Source organism: Emys orbicularis, chromosome 7, assembly GCF_028017835.1.
Source record: "Emys orbicularis isolate rEmyOrb1 chromosome 7, rEmyOrb1.hap1, whole genome shotgun sequence".
NCBI classification, from domain to species: Eukaryota; Metazoa; Chordata; order Testudines; family Emydidae; genus Emys; species Emys orbicularis.
The window spans coordinates 42,372,381-42,388,661 of NC_088689.1; the positions used below are offsets into that span (position 1 = coordinate 42,372,381).

The following is a 16,281-nucleotide window of genomic DNA, read 5'->3' on the forward strand; positions in this document are numbered from 1 at the left end:
ATCTGCACTCTGCCTGCTAATGGCAGCTGTAGCAATGCTGAAAGCGCCACGTGCAAGGGACCTCCCCTCCGCGCCTGTTTGTGCCTCCCCCAGGAGAGGCCCTCGCTGCCCCCCCCCCCCCCCCCAACCCAGGACTCCGCAGCCGGCCTGACACTCACACGCCGGCGTCACTGCGCGGACCCCCCAGCTGGCACCAGCGTTGCACCGAGCAGCGGCGGCAGCCTCCCGGGCTCCCTCCCAGGCAGCGTCTCCTCCCTCCTCCCCACTTTGCGTTGTCAGATGCATGGGGGCTTGTCCAACTTGTGCACAGTGCGGCGGGGACCAGCAGGACCGGCTCCTGCTCTGCGTGCGCCTCTGACAGTCTGCAGCACTCCAAGAGGAGGGCGCATTGCTGAGCTCACCAGAGCCCGTTTCGCCGCCCGGCTTCCCGGAGGAGCAGCAGGAAGCCGAGGGGAAGAAACTTCGTTCCATCTCCCTTTGGAGAGCTGCTCCCTTGTGCGCTTGTTTTCGGAGAGAGCCCCCAGAAAACGCTTCGCTAGCACCAAATGGATTATCTCTGTGTGATGCTGTCTTGCTTGTTTCCTCTCAACTACTGGTTCGCTACAGCGAGGGCAGCAAAACCCGAAGGTAGGAGAGTTCATGGATTGAGTTGGTTTTTCTTTTTAACCTAAAGCATTCAGACATCACTTAAATCAGTGAGATCGGATTCGGAAAGAGAAAGGGAGATTCACAGGAGCAATGCCAACAGGGCTGCAAGGGGCGCTCACAGAAGGGAGTTGAACAGAGGGGAAAACTAGTGTAATATTAAGAGTTTAATTTCCTTTACTTTTCTCCTGGCTCCTGTGTGAATCTCTCTCTCTATGTGTTCATCCGTCCATCCATCCATCCATCCATCTTCCCTTCCTTTTAACTGTTTTTAGGTTTTCAGTTATTTAAACTGGTGGGAATTTAGCATTTTTCCATATTGCCAGTCAGTGCAGAAAAATACTTTCTTTACATAACCCCCCACCCCTTACCTAAGCCTCATTTACACTCTCATGATGGGATGGGGGCAGGGAGTGGAAATCAAAGGCTCAAACTGAAATCAGCACGCTTGGTATTACAAGTGCCGGGCCTTCTGTCAGATTTGCAAAGTAATTTTAATTGGCATTTAAGTGTGCATGGGAAAAACATAATTGCCTAAAAAGTTAGAGTGCGGGATTTGCATTCAGTCATCAGTCTCATTGAAAGCACAGGCTACCTTTCCAATGTCCCATGTTATTTTTGTCATGCTAAATTTACTTAGTGTGGGTGTGTGGTGTATCAAATCTGTGCAATAACATGCCAATTAAAAAGATACATTACTATATTTGACTTGAAAACGTTAGACTCATTGTATGCTTGTAATTTCTACTTGTCTGCATGTCCGGCTAGTTATTTTTTGCCTTCTCTGATTTAGGCGGTAGGAGTGTTTTAGGATGTTTTGACAGGTGTATTTTTATGTAACTGGCTGGAACTGTGCTGTGTTGATTGTGATAGGAAATTGCAATAAGGAGGTATGTATCCTACTGGGCGTCCATTGCAAACACTTCTAAATTGATGCTGATATAGCTTTATTTTAATGGGATCCCTTATTTTTGATAGGTAATGTTAGATGGAAGCTGAACAATAAATAGTTTACATGCTTGGTGTTAGTTGGGTATGCAAGAGGCATAAGTGTATGTCAGGATGAGTTTATTCTGCTACATTTGATATGCCTGCTGATTTAAAAATACAAAGTAGACACAGAATAAACAGGAGTTTATAGGAGGGGGAGAAAGTTTATTGGCTTAAACATGTTTATCTAATTTAACAAGAAAATCCAGTGTCGAAATGGCTACGAAATTCCTGATGCATGTGGAAATTAACGTACAGTACTGTGGAGGAAACACTTTTCATAACACATTTACAAAGGATTGCTCTTTGCTTTGAATGTATTGAAGTCTTTCTATCTGTATTTATTTCCACTAGAGCACCTCCTGTCTGGAAAGCTAAGTGAGTATGGTGTGATTGTGCCCTTCAGTACAGATTGCCAGGGACAGTTCCTCTCACACATGGTATCTGGCTCAGTGGCGGCTGGCAGTGCTGAAGCCAGCCATCCTTCCACCCCACCCTCTGCTCGGCACAGGGTGGCCCGCAGCACCCTGGATGAGCCACTGCACCAAGGCAGAGCTGGAAATCGCTTGTTATACTTCAATGTCACGGTCTTTGGGAAAGAACTGCATCTCCGCCTGAAGCCCAACCGTCGACTTGTGCCACCTGGAGCCTCTGCCGAATGGCAGGAAGATTTTCAAGAGCTATTCCGAGAGCCGCTCCAGCAGGAGTGTCTCTTCACCGGGGACGTCTCAGGCATGCCGGGTGCCACTGTGGCTATCAGCAACTGTGATGGACTGGTAAGCAGAAGGCAGATCATCCTTTTTCAGGACAAATGTTCCCCCTTTCTCTTCTGCCTCATTATTTAACCTTTGCTGTCTTTCTATGATTGGTGATTTAATTTTGGCTTTGTATCGAAGCAACTCGCATCAGAGCTTCCAATACCTCTTTGCTGGCAACCCAAGGAATGAGCAGAGAGGCCTATGGCAAATTTGACAGGATTGGTTTGTTGCTAAAATTAAACCTTCCATCTAAAAGTATAACAGGAAGATGTTGGTTGCTTATTTGCAATTCCCTTCTCCTGCCCTGTCTGCTCCCAATGTGCCCTCAGTGCTCCTCCTGCTGCCAAAAATACATGACCAGGTCTATAATGTGAGGTTATTTCTAGTACAGAAGGAAACGTAAAAGCCAAGGAGACATTTTTCCATGTATGTTAACCCCGCTGGTTCTTCTCTTCCAGCGCACAGAAGTGCCAGCTTTCCTAGAAACTTGCTCTCCACTTTAGAATGTTGAGGGCAGGAACCATCTGGCCAACTCTGCGTGTCTCATTAGGTTTTGAATTGTAGTGCCCTGTGTGTGGTACTCTTGAGAGATGAACTACAGATCCAATTAACTATGTTATCTGGTAGTAGGTTGACCACCTGCAGCATGCAGCAGGTTGTCATTCATTGGCTCATTGCCACAGATTAGCTTTCCCTTAGTTGGCCTACAGTATATTGTCTATTATTTCCCTCAAAAGGGTTCTGCCCTGAGGATATCTATTTCCCCTGCCTTTCACCTCCATCTCTCACTGCCTATAGATCCTCTTATTTTTGTTTTCCTGCATCAGTCTTCTGGGCAAGGAACGTAGGATTGGAGTCTCTTTAGAACCAATCAGCATTGTTTAATTGGCTGAGAGGTCAATGTTGGTGCAACGTGTCTCTTCTCCTATCTTATGCCCTGAAGCATGAGGTTTGTCAGACAGCCTTTGTTATCGTTGTCTTAGTCGGTGTAACAGCAGAGGCACCATTTTTGTTCATATAATTTTAGAATCTTACAAAGTTAATGTAATAATTATGTCTTACATTGAGATAATGTAAGTGTAAACCCCCATAGCGGTTTACAAAATATATATGTGTACCTGTGTATACATATATACAAAATATATATGTATACCTTTAAACAATGTATAATCATCTCACCCACCACTAGTTTACAACCAAGTCGGGAGTGGAGGAGGTTTGATATCTTGTATCAGGGAGTTTCACAACTTGATAGTAAATTGCACATGAAATATTTTCTTTGAGTTTTGTTTTCTTCTGTTAACTTTTAATTTTATTGAATGACCCCTTTCCTTTAATAATGAGAAAGTGCAAAAAGGACTACTTACAAAACATTCTCCACTACCCGGTATTTTCTATACCTCTATGATATTTCCTCATACTATTCTTTTCCCTACTATTCTCTTCTCTATGGATGAGCATTAGCTTTGGCTAGGAAATCCGCTCCAAATCCAGTGGATGTCCCGGGGTATTTGCCTTGTAGGATTGCTGCTCCCCAACTCTGCTGCAGCTCTGGTTGACAGCATTCCTGGATGATTATAAGGAGATGCCTACTGCACGTTGTTAGTAAGAGGAGACTTCTATGAGCTTGGGGACAGGAGAGTGTGCTGTGTTGCCCCAGTCTGCTCCTTCTGCGCTTCCAGGCCCGAGCTGTGGTCCCTTCTCCTTATGATGTGCAATGGAGGGGAAGCAGTCTTCCCTCAAAATGGTCTCTAAACTTGAGTAACCTTAATTGTGTTCATTTTGTTTATAGCAAACACTGCCACCTCAAGATTCACCCGCTTGTCCAGATTGCTAATAAATGCTGTATATTGAACCATGGCAGTCTTGATTCTGATCCCAGGGGCAGCCTAGGAGTAATCACTTTCCACATTCAGAACGGGCCATTAATTTTACTCTAATTTTTAATCCATAAGAGGACTTTTCACTTTTTTCCTGTGGTGATGGTGGTGATCACCACAAATGCTTTTTGTATTGCACCAACAGTATATGTTAGGCACTTTACAGACAGCTATAAAGACAAAGTCCCTGAGCTTCTAATAAGTAAAAGTAATACAGTAATAAGGAACCAGGTCTGTAATGAGCTCTGTGCAGGCTCATGAGACTATCCACATGGAGCCCATTGTAGGATCAAGGCCTAGGTGGAGACTTCCCAGTCGAAGAGCTGAGCTCATGCTGGAGCATTTGTAATTCCCATTGAGCCCTAAATGGCTCCCAAGTTTCCTCAATAATCTTTTGTGAGGAGCTTCATTGACAAAAATGTGGACGTGTAAATGCTTTGGATTCACTGGTTCCATTTTAAACACTATTCTGTTAACTCCTTTGAAAAGGTCTAATGGGTTATAGCGGTGTGACTTCTTCTTTCAAAAGCTGTGCTAGTTCATATCAAATTATACTCATTTGGCTTTATGATTTTATTTCCAAGGCATTTCTCTGCTATGTTTCCTGCTCCTGAAGTAAGGTTCAGTGATCTACAGAATTCCTGAGATCACACTAAGCACCTTTTGAAAAACAGGTATTATATTGCTGCCCTCCTTTTCTCTAGAAAAGATAGTAATTTTTTTCACTGATAACTTACATGTTTTTGTTAATAGCTCAGTTTTTCAAGACTTTAATTTCTTCAGAACTGGTAGGTGAACTACATCTAGTATTGCTAATTTATTGCTACAGTATTTAAGTTTTTGAGTTATTTCATCACTTCTCTGTACCCGGGGCAACCAACTGATATTCCCACAGGCTTCTTTTGATACACTTGGGAAATTTCTTATTATTTATTACATCTTTGGATATTTGCCCTTCAAATTTTGTCTGACTCCATTTATTCCTTATTCCACATGCCAATATTTGTTATTTTGTCATAATATCACTTGAGCTATATTAAGCAACCTCCCTTCTGAGTGAATGGATTTTAATTTTTTAACCTGACATCGAGTGCAACGATCTGATAAGATCCGATGAGGATGTCAAACAGTTATGTTATGGTTACCGCTTTAGGTGGCTCAGCCCCACTCACTGCCACTCCTTAATCAATTCTTGTGTTTTACTCAGGCCCAAGTCAAGAGTAACGTGTGCTCCAAATGAGCTGCTCCAAGAAACAGTTGTTTATGGCACCAGGTCTTGATGGGATGTTCAATCAGTTTTCTCTTTGGGTACCTGAAGTCACTATTTATAGTTATTCTAGTGACTCTATCACACTGCTTCCTTGAGCTGCCTGATTTCACCATCACTGTTCTATCCCTTAGATTAGCTGAACTCCGCCTGGGTCACAAGAATGCAAATAGAAGATTCTATGATTTTCTGCAAGATTTCCTGTGTGCATAATGATGGATTCCACTAGAAATGGTAGAATCTTTCAAAACACACACACATTTTTCTTCAGAAGTGCACATTTTTAAGGTTGCCCTTTGTGCCGTTTGATATCTGTATTCTCTTAGCCTGCGATTTGTATCCATCTGTAATCGGGGATGCAGATCCTCTTTTCTTTACATTTTAATGAATTTTGTTCTTAAGTGAAGGATGCCCAGCTGACAGCTCTGGAGACTGAAATCCTCTGCTCCATAAAAAAGAATAAGCCTGGGCAGGTGGGGTTGAAACCAATATACCTCACCTCTGACCCGGAGAGTTTACCGCAGGAGGTCAGAAGTGTTCCCTCTCTCGGCCCATTCAGTCCTTAGGCTCCCTGCTCAGTCTAATGACAATAGCACCAATTGTGGAGGTAGCATGTGATGTGGATGCTCCTATACTTTGGGCTTGTCTACCCACAAAAATTGTACTGTTTGAACTATACTGGTATAGTTAAAGTAGTACAATCCCCCCTTGTCTGGATGTAGTTATACTGATATAAAGATGCTTTATACTGGGATAGCTGTTCCTGTATGGGAAAGGTAATAAACTAAACTAGTATAAGTTATCTTTATCATTCTGTATCTGCATCCAAACTAGGGCTTCTACTGGTATAACTATATTGGTAAAAACCCCCACACCTAACCAAAATAGTTAAATCAGTACAAAATCTGTGTATAGGCCAAGCATAAGAAATGGACTAAAATGACCTATTCATTTCACATTGGCAGGGGTTTGTGTATTGTGCTGGATTTTGCAACAAACTCAAAATTTCAGAGCAGCATGGAAAATCATTTTTGAATGGAAGTTTTTGTATTAAATTAAATATTAAAATACATTTCAAAAAAGGTCTTTGCTGCATTGAATTCAATAACAAATTGTTTGTGGATGTTTCCCCTTGCATTACAGTTTGCTGCAGAACTCAGTGCGCTGTAGAAGTTGGAGAGGTTTGACGTAACGTTTAGGAAGCAGTGGCTGGTGTGGTGATCAAAGCTCTGGTTGACCTGGAGGAAAGGAATGGTGGCTGGGAGGGTAGAATTAAGATTTTAAGAGGAGGACAGCTCTACTTTGTTAATGGGGAGGTATGCAGAGACTCCCCGTTCCTGGCTTCTGAGAATGGAGATCGATGTCTCTTTCCTGTTTGACTTTCAGGAGTTTTTCTTCTGCCTCTTGTCATGGTCCACTGATAGTTATGCTCCTTCTTTTCCCCTTTACCCCTGTAACAGCTTCTTCTCTCATTCTTCACATAGTCAATGACCCAGTGAGTAAAACAATTCTCAGCCTTGTCAGAGGTCTATGAATGCCTCTTTCCATTGGCTAATTTACCACATATCACTAATTGGACCCCATGCTTTTGGTAGCCCAAAGAAATACCGAACTATCCAGAAATTTTCTTGTAGTAGATGGATAAAGGATTTCGTATCTTCAAACATACATTCAAAAATTTTCAGTAAACAGTGTTTCTGTAGGACCTGCTGATTTGCAGAGCAGGATTCATTGGGTTTTGCTGATTTGCAGAGCGAGATTAGTAGAATTGCAGTATGCTGTTTTTCAGAGCTTCGGTAACCATATACTCCCAATGGCTGCAACTCACTTTTTGGTCTCCCCTGTCATCCAAGCTAAATCAAAACAAGATGTTACATCTTTAAAAAAGTAAATACATTGCCTTTTGGTATTTTCTTTCTTTCTTTATAGCTCCAGTAGAATCATGGGGAAGAAGAAGGCTGCTAATTTTCCCGACATTGCATTTCCTGTTCTCCTGCTAAAACATAAGTAGCCTTTCCCCAAGCAGCAAGTTCCTTCCCATCATTAGTCCAAGTACCTGGAATGGGAGTGGCATCTCCAAGTTGGGAGAGGAGGGGTCAGAAAGACAGGACCTAAGTGCAGACTGTGATTTCAGGGTGTCAAATGACATTTTTGTCCAAAGTAGTATCTAGTTTTGCTCTGCTGCATGCAGGGACAAATCCTCAGTTGGTGTAAATTGTCATAGCTCCATTCCCTTCACTGGGGCTATGACAATTTACACTAGCTGAGGATTGGCCCCCATAGTGGACCTATAAGGTTGAAGGGGAATAAAAGCTTGGTTTTAGTAGATAAAACTCAGAAATTCAACAGTCATTCAGGGAACAGATATGGGCAGAATTTTCAAGGTAATATTTATAGTTGCTTTTCTGACCATAACCACACTTTATTTGCAGATGTGATTAAGCGTAGAAAAGGTGGGTGTGTTGATTTACAAGGTAGGCAGTAAGATAATTGGGAAATCTAGAAGAATATGTACATAATCACATAGCGGAGCTGTACAAACCTGCCCCTTTAATAGGGGAGAATCTGGCCAAAGGGGTGTTGCATTTCCCTTTGTTATGTACATGTCCTGTAATTGTTAACTTTACTAGCAGTTATCCACAAACTTCAAAAAGAGAATATAGCTCTTAAGTTCCAGTATAGCTTGTGTGGGACACATAGGATCTCTTGGTCACTAAGGGTACATCTACACTGCTGCAAAAAACCTGTGGCCACAAGACTCTGAGCCCAGATCAATTGTCTCTGGATCAGTCCATAGGACTGAAAATAGCAGTGTAGATGCTCGGGCTGGAGCCTGGGCATCCTCGCGGGATTTCAGAGCCGGGGCTCCAGCCTGAGCCTGCACATCTACACTGCAATTGTTAGCCCCACAGCCCAAGCCCCGCAAACCCGAGTCAGCTGACCCAGGCCAGCCATGGCCATTCTGTGTGCCTTTTATTGCAGTGTAGATGTACCACACAGTGTTGATAAAGTTAAGTGCTTCAAATGAAGAACATGTACAGATAAATTATGTTGTGTCAAAACTGGGAACTGGGACCATGAGTTTTTAGAAAGTGCTTAAAATTATTGTCCGAAATCCATATTTACACACGTAAATAGGTAGCCTGATTTTCAAAGGTGTTGAGCCCACAGCGTCTCCCATTTTTATGCCTAGCTATTGGCACCTGAGTCTGAAAATTTTGTCGTGGGTAGCTCAGGTGCATTTGTAATAGGCTGTTGAGTCCTTGTCTTCCATATTAGTTCCAAAGGCAGCCCTGAGTTCAGAAACAGTAAGAGTGGAATAGCTATAATCTTTTGACTTGCCATCACGCTTTCCCCTCCAGACATAGTCCTCTGCAGGCTCCTTAGTTTTCTTGGAAGCTAAGGAATCTCATTTTTTTGGCAGTGTTTTACTATATATATATATATATACACACACACACACATGAAATTGAGCTAAGATTCCAAGTATTTTTATGGGAACAGTAATTAGAGCAATTGAGTGTTGCACAGACACAGATCAGCAGCAGAGCCCTTGACGTTTTTTTCTGCTTTTTCTGTATCTTGCTGTCACAGTGTTTTGTTAATTGCAGAGGTCATTTGCTGGTGGGGAGAGAACGTATCCTGCTGTTATATGAGACACTGAATTCAGGTGTAAAGATGGACACCCATTTTGGGGAAAAATGATAAAATAATATATTTGACCACTAGTTAGTTTGATCAATGCATGCGTTTTTCATAATTTTCTTTGCTAATTATCAAGGAGGATTTTTTTTAGAAGCAAAGGTTTATTCTCCTTTAAATCACTTCTCTTTCTCCTTTTTGATGCAGCAGTAACAATATAATGCTGAATTTGTGACATCACAATCAATTCCAGGGGAACAGACTTGGGGTGAAATCCAGACCGCATTGAAGGCAAAGGGAGTTTTGCCATTTTTTGATGTTTTGATGCTTTGAACACAAGATTGTGTCTTAACAGCAGGGACCAGCAGAAGAAGAATTTAGGTGGTTGTGGAAATGTATTCATTTATACATCAGTGAGTCTCATTCTCTGTTATCCTGCAACTAGTCATTTACTCTAGGGCAAAGTAAGTGTAAAATGCTACCACATCAGACTGCTAGCATTTTACAACAGAAAAGCAGGTCCCATTGTCTTTAAGAAGCAGCAACAAAGAAAGTGAAGGGATAAATAAATTGCTTTTTGAATCTTTTTTCCCCAGGGTTGTGCACTAGGTAAGTTCCTCCACAAGGGCTATTCCTGCTTTCATTGAATATAATGATTGTTTTGCCATGGATCTCAATAGGAGGAGGGTTGGACCCCAAAATGTAGATGTTGGTCTTTTAGGATTATACTTGTAATTTCTGGAGCATGGGCTTAGTGTTAGGAAGGAGACAGGTCACTTGTTTAAAGGTTCATAGGAAGGTGTATCTAATTGCTTACTATAGGCCTGATACCAATCTCATGGAGACTGATTTTACCGGGGTCTAACTCTATCACTTAAATGGAGTTACTTCTAATTTGCAGTGGTGTAAGTGAGATCAAAAGGAGGCCCTATTTTGGTTGAAGAGCTAATTAGTGGAGTGATTCTCTCCCCTTGACTTTCACCTCTGCAAGACCTAGATTCAAATTCCAACTTAGGGCACAAATAACAATGAGTTCAGAATAGTTCCTGTTCGTAGACATCACAAAACCACTGCTCATTTTGGCACACTTTTGCACTGTTGACAATCTCTGGTAAGGAGAGGCCCATAACTAGAACAGGAAGGTTGTTGCAGGTCAGAATTGATGTGCATAGACAGGGTTGCATGGAAGCCCAGAACTAGAGCAGTAGGAGATGTTGAAGATCAAGACTGAGGTGTGCTGGCAAAGGTTTGCAGGAAAAACTTGCACAGGTCTTGCCTGTACTGTGCTAGGCTCAACCCAGTTCTGTTCTCTCATTTTTCCTGAGCATTAAATCTGCTAAAAAAAATAGCTACCTAGCTTTCATTTGATTGGTTGCAGAGTCATGGGTTTATTATATAGCCTGTTATTCTTTTTGGAACATTGAGCAAGTCAAAGGAGGAAGCTGGGAAATTTAGTTTGCACGGGAGTCACGTTTCTCAGACATAGTTGTGCACTAATTCTGTACATATGGGTCCCATTTCAATAATTCTCTTTGCATTTGAAGCTAATATTTTTGATTCCTGATCATTCAGCTTCAATCCAAAGTGCTGTAAGACTAAATTTTACCCTCAGTATAAATGAGCGTCCCACTCCCATTGACTTTAATGGGAATGAGGCAAACATATTTGAGGGGAGAATTTAGCTCCCACTTTGAAGTCTGAAAGAAGAACATTTAGACACATCTCACATTGCCACTCAGCATGTTCCTGAGTTTGTGACACAGGACCAACAGGGTAAATAGGGCAGATAAAGACCTCAATTCCCAGTAACTTCACCTAGCAGAACTGTGCTGGATGAAGCCCATATTCATTTGCAAGAAATGTACTGGTCTAGAGTTATCCAAGTGGCTAAAAAGGCCTCTAATTTAGTTTCAGTATATTTGTTCCATACTTTGCTGTGTTTTATAAAATTTATTCCACATGTAACAATGTATAAAATATACTGGAAGTGTGTTACATTGCTGCCCAAATTATGACATATGGGATTTGTTTAAGGTGCAGAGTACTATGCCATAACATATTTCAAAAAGGCTATTAATTTTGTAATATTTTAAATATATTGTCTCATTTGAAACATACCATCTGTGCAATAAATTTTATTATTGAACAGAATTTGGTTTTGAATAGTGCCTTTCATATTTAGGGAATTGTACGCTGCTTTCCAATGTGATGGGTTAGATACAGAGTTCTCTAGCTAAATGCCGCTGTTATCATGCACTCATGACAACAATTGTCAAACATCAGAACCTGTTTTATCAGAGGAGGGAATGTGGGTCAGGGCGACAGGTTTATCCTTTACCCTTTTTAGGGCCAGATTCTGTTACCCCTTCTTTAATTGAAAAGCACCATTGACTTCAGTCGGACTACTCCTGGAGTAAGGGGCTACCCAACATGAGTATAGATATCAGAATCTGGCCCTTAGAAATGTGTCAAGAGATCAGCTCCCCATGAGATAGACAGTTTCTGTGCTTATATACCAGTAATGTGGGCCAACGCAGTTGCCAACTTAACACAATGCTGGCTTCTACTGCAACGGAATATAGTAGGGATGAACTCTTACTGATGGGTTTCCAGATGAGAGAGCTCAGTTTAACGTCTAAGCTGAAGGATGGCACCTCTGCTCAGGTATCACTTCTTCCCAGTACTGTTTATCCAGATGAAATGATAATTTTATATTTTTGTGGGAGTTTGAGCCTCTTTTACCCACTGATTATAGAGGAAACATTAATGGGGGGAGAGATTTACCCTTAGCTCGGTGGGCCATCTCTGGGCCCAACTGTCTGACTTCTGTTCAGAAGCCTGGCATCTCTCCAGCTCTGTGAATTCCACTGTCCCTCAGTGTACATTGACAATCAGTGAAGAACTAACACTCTTCCCATCCCCCCACTCATGATCCTCCAACCTCCTTCCCCAGTACTCTTTGTAAAGGTTGAGCCTAGATAGAAATAAGTTTACTGTAATATTTTAAATATATTTACGAGTGTTTATGGTGGAATTCTGTCACAAAGACTGATTAAGGCAAGCCCTGCTTTGATAATTATCTTTGACTGAAAACTACAGCCAGCTCCATAAAACAGTGAGTTTCTTAAGTTAGCAACAATATTTCCATCTTGCCAAGACAGATTTAGTTCTAGTTAGTATTTAAAAAATGTACAAGTCAGGTCAATCAAGTTATAATTGGCTCTAATTAGCACCCCTGCAAGTTGTGCCATTTTTACCAGCAGCTGAGTGGCACTCAAAACAATGTGAAATTTTGTCCTACCTTTGAAAATAACAAAGGGAATAAAGGAAATGACTTGAAACTTGTTCCTAATCACCAATTGCCCGGCTGGTGAATGTGGGTCATATTTCTCCACATTACTTACATTGAGTAGTATCTTACTCAGTGAGTAATCGGGATTACTTGTGGAGTAAGACACTATTTAGTATGAGTATGGACGGCAGAATCTAACCTCTGAGTGATATGCAAATACAACATCAATAGAAATAGATTTTGGAAAGTAATTTTGTATTCAGAGAGCTAAATGAGCTTGCACCATCCTGGAATGGAGCCCATTTAATAAAGCCCTGTCAGAGGAACATATTCCGTGGCTCACGTGTGCACGCACACACAAAGACAGCGAAGCACTTTACAAGGCATAGATGCTGACAAGTAGGAACTGAGTCATGAACTCCTTACTTAGGCAAAACTCTCATTGACTACAATGGGATTTGTTTTAACACACACTTGAGGATTGGGCCCTTTGCGATAAAAAGGTTTTCATGCATTTATCATGGAACTACCTCATGATGCTCTAACCGTAGCGATAGTGAGGAGGCTTGTGTGCAGAGTGCCCATATGAATTTAAGGATATGAGGAACAGAGAAAATAACAGATGACTGATGCTGACAGGCACCCTCACGCTGCATTTGCAGAGGGTGGGGGGCGGAGTGGAGCCCATGTTTTCTGATGTCCACTAGGGCAGGTGTGGTACTTAAAATGGTGTGTTACTATTGGCTCTCCTGATGTCAATGGATGGAATAGAGATGTAGGGGCAAGCCCAAAAGTGGTAAACTCACTGCATCACTGATGACCCAATAAACCTCTTGTAAAGATTCAGGCTAAGTATTTTGAACAAGGGTTGTTGCATCTGAGAGCTTTTTGCTGTGTCACTTTAATTCTTACACAGCTGAAATATTTAAATAAAGCAATACTGGTTTTAGAATGGGCAAACTTGTACATTCCGAGCGCCTTCCTTCTCTTTCAAGAACCCGAAAGGCTGCTGTGGTTTGTGCTTTACTTTTTATTTATTAGAATACTTTGATTATAGATTAAGTGCGCACATTAGTCATTAGTGTTTCACTTGCCTTGCAGTGGGAATTCTGGACTTTGATAAATGGATACACTCAGCATCATTGTACACTTTACAAATGACTCTGTGTCCCCTGCTGATAAAAATGCTCTTTTGTAATTTCCTTAGGTAATACTCAATCTACTGCAATTTATATCTCCGTGCCTCCCACAACAGCAGTATGCTAGGGGGACTATTTATTGTTTATTCCTCTTTTTTCCAGTGGTAGAAGAACACCAGTATTGCAAAAGGCCAATGGAATTTTTGTGCACTGAAACTGTTAGTGTTTCTACACTGATATGGGAAGCTCTGAAGTTTGTGATTTTTCAAATTTATAATTAACAAAATCATCAGTATCTTAAGATGTAATCACCTCCCCCTCTTCACCCTAATTGTCGAAACTCTAACTTGTACCAGGCGTCTGGCAGTGGTCACAGGCAGCTGGCAGTGGTTGCAGACATTGGCAATGATTGCTGAAGCATTGCCTGCTGTCGTCTTGTCCTGGGGCTGCCAGGATTTTGTGCCAAGCAATCTCTCTTGGCTCTGAGCTGCTTAAACTCTGGAGCTGCTCTGCAGAGAAGATTCCTGAGAGAAACACGTGATTCAGTTCACTGAAATGGTTGGTCCTGGGTCCGTCAGGAGAGGTAAAATTATGACATTAGGCTCCTGGTTTGGTTTGGTTTGGGATATGTCACTAGCAGATGTACAGCTATGACTTTGTTCCAAAAGAAAATTCAAAATCACCCAGGTATATTCAGGCAATAGGATTGCTTGAATTGCTAAACACACCATTGTTTTTTTTCTGAAGGAAAGATGTTCCTGTATGCAACATGACTAACATTCAAGCTGCTCAGTGACTACTTGAGTATGCTGCCTCTGGTCTTGACTAAAGCTGGATATTTCAGAACAAGGCAAACTCCCCCACTATAATGCACTACTATAAATGTATGACACTATAGTGTATGAAGGTGGGGATTATTTATTCCTGTTGCCAGTTTATATCCTAAAACATGAGGATTTAAAGCCCTTGAAGTTAAATTGTTCTTAGTGTAAATTCACAGTGTATTCTCATATAGGACCAGATTTTCAAAAATGAAGCAGTCAAAATTTTTGCACTTGTCTAACATATACATGGCAATCTTCTATGTGCATACCATAATCATAATGCATGGGCAGCTAAGCATCACAAGCAGTTGATTTACACACGTGCATCAAAGATTTGCAAACATAAATTAGGCAAGCGCAGTAATTTGGATTTGTCTGACTTTGAAAATCTGGCTCACAATGTCTAATCCTCTTTTGAATTTTACTGAGTTGTTTGCCTCAATATTATTCCACAACAGTTAGCTTCACAAGAATGTAAAAAAGCACAGGTGAGTAATTTTTCTCCAAGGCCATCATGGATTTTGTATTTAATTGACAAGAAAGTATGACTTTTTTTCCGGACCATACATAATTAGCTGTGTGCACAATTCCAAAACTGCAGAAACGCACTGGGAACCAGGTACTTCCATATTGTAATCCCAGCTCTGCCACTGATGAACTATGTGGCTTTGCTAAAGTCACTAAGGACAAGATTTTTAAAGAGACTTAGGGATTTAGGGTATGTCTACACTACGAAATTAGGTCGAATTTATAGAAGCCCCTTTTATAGAAATCGGTTTTATACAGTCGATTGTGTATGTCCCCACATAAAATGCTTTAAGTGCATTAAGTCGGCGGACTGCGTCCACAGTACCGAGGCTAGCGTCGACTTCCGGAGCGTTGCACTGTGGGTAGCTATCCCACAGTTCCCGCAATCTCCGCCGCCCATTGGAATTCTGGGTTGAAATCCCAATGCCTGATGATGCAAAAACAGTGTCACGGGGGGTTCTGGGTACATGTCGTCAGGCCCCTCCCCCCCGTCAGAGCAACGGCAGACAATCGATTCACGCCTTTTTACCTGGGTTACCTGTGCAGACAACATACCACAGCAAGCATGGAGCCCACTCAGCTCAGCTCAGCTCACCGTCACCATATGTCATCTGGGTGCCGGCAGACGTGGTACTGCATTGCTACAACAGCAGCAGCTAATTGCCTTTTTAAGCACATTCCATTTATAGTACAAAAGTGATTTCAATAGGAGTTAGGCACCTAACTACCTTTGGGGATCTGTGCTTAGGTAATTAAATGTCACTCATCTGGACTAAGTTTATGGTTGTCCCAGTATGCTGATTCATAGGATTTTTCCCAGGTGATGTGTTGCATAAAAGGTATTTTATCCATGTTACATTTGTTGCCTTTAAATGTCACCAAGTGTCTTCAAGTATTTTTCAAATGTGGAGAGTTTTTAAAAAGTATAACATCTGTGAGTGCATAATAATGTTATTAGGAATCTGAAGGAAAAATGGAGTAGGATGGCTTTGCATTTTTTGACAGTGTAATCCTCTGGTGCCATTGTAATTGGGTTTATGAAGAGCTGAGATGGTGGGCACCAGCAGGACACACTAACTGATGCTGTAGTACTACCCAGAAATGTGGAAGGGCCTGTGAAGCTGAAGGTTGCATGATATCTGCAACATATCATATGGCTCTGCAGTTATCACATAGTTATGCAACTATCTCTTGTGTATCCCTTTTACATATGTGTATGTATATGGCCTAAATTTTCTAGGTAGCATACTCTTGGTAGACTTACTAGGTAGATCCTAGGTGGTGACCAGTGATTTTTGGCTGCTCAAGTGGACATC

General features: G+C 41.6%; 1 protein-coding gene across 1 annotated transcript in view; it reads left to right on the plus strand.

The window, feature by feature from the left end:
• Positions 1-545: 545 nt before the first annotated feature.
• ADAMTS14 (ADAM metallopeptidase with thrombospondin type 1 motif 14) overlaps positions 546-16,281 on the plus strand; it is a 107,144-nt gene continuing 91,408 nt past the window's right edge. The window contains exons 1-2 of the mRNA XM_065407718.1: positions 546-627; positions 1,990-2,411. Coding sequence (XP_065263790.1) covers positions 546-627; positions 1,990-2,411 — 504 coding nt within the window. The remainder of the gene's footprint in view (positions 628-1,989; positions 2,412-16,281) is intronic.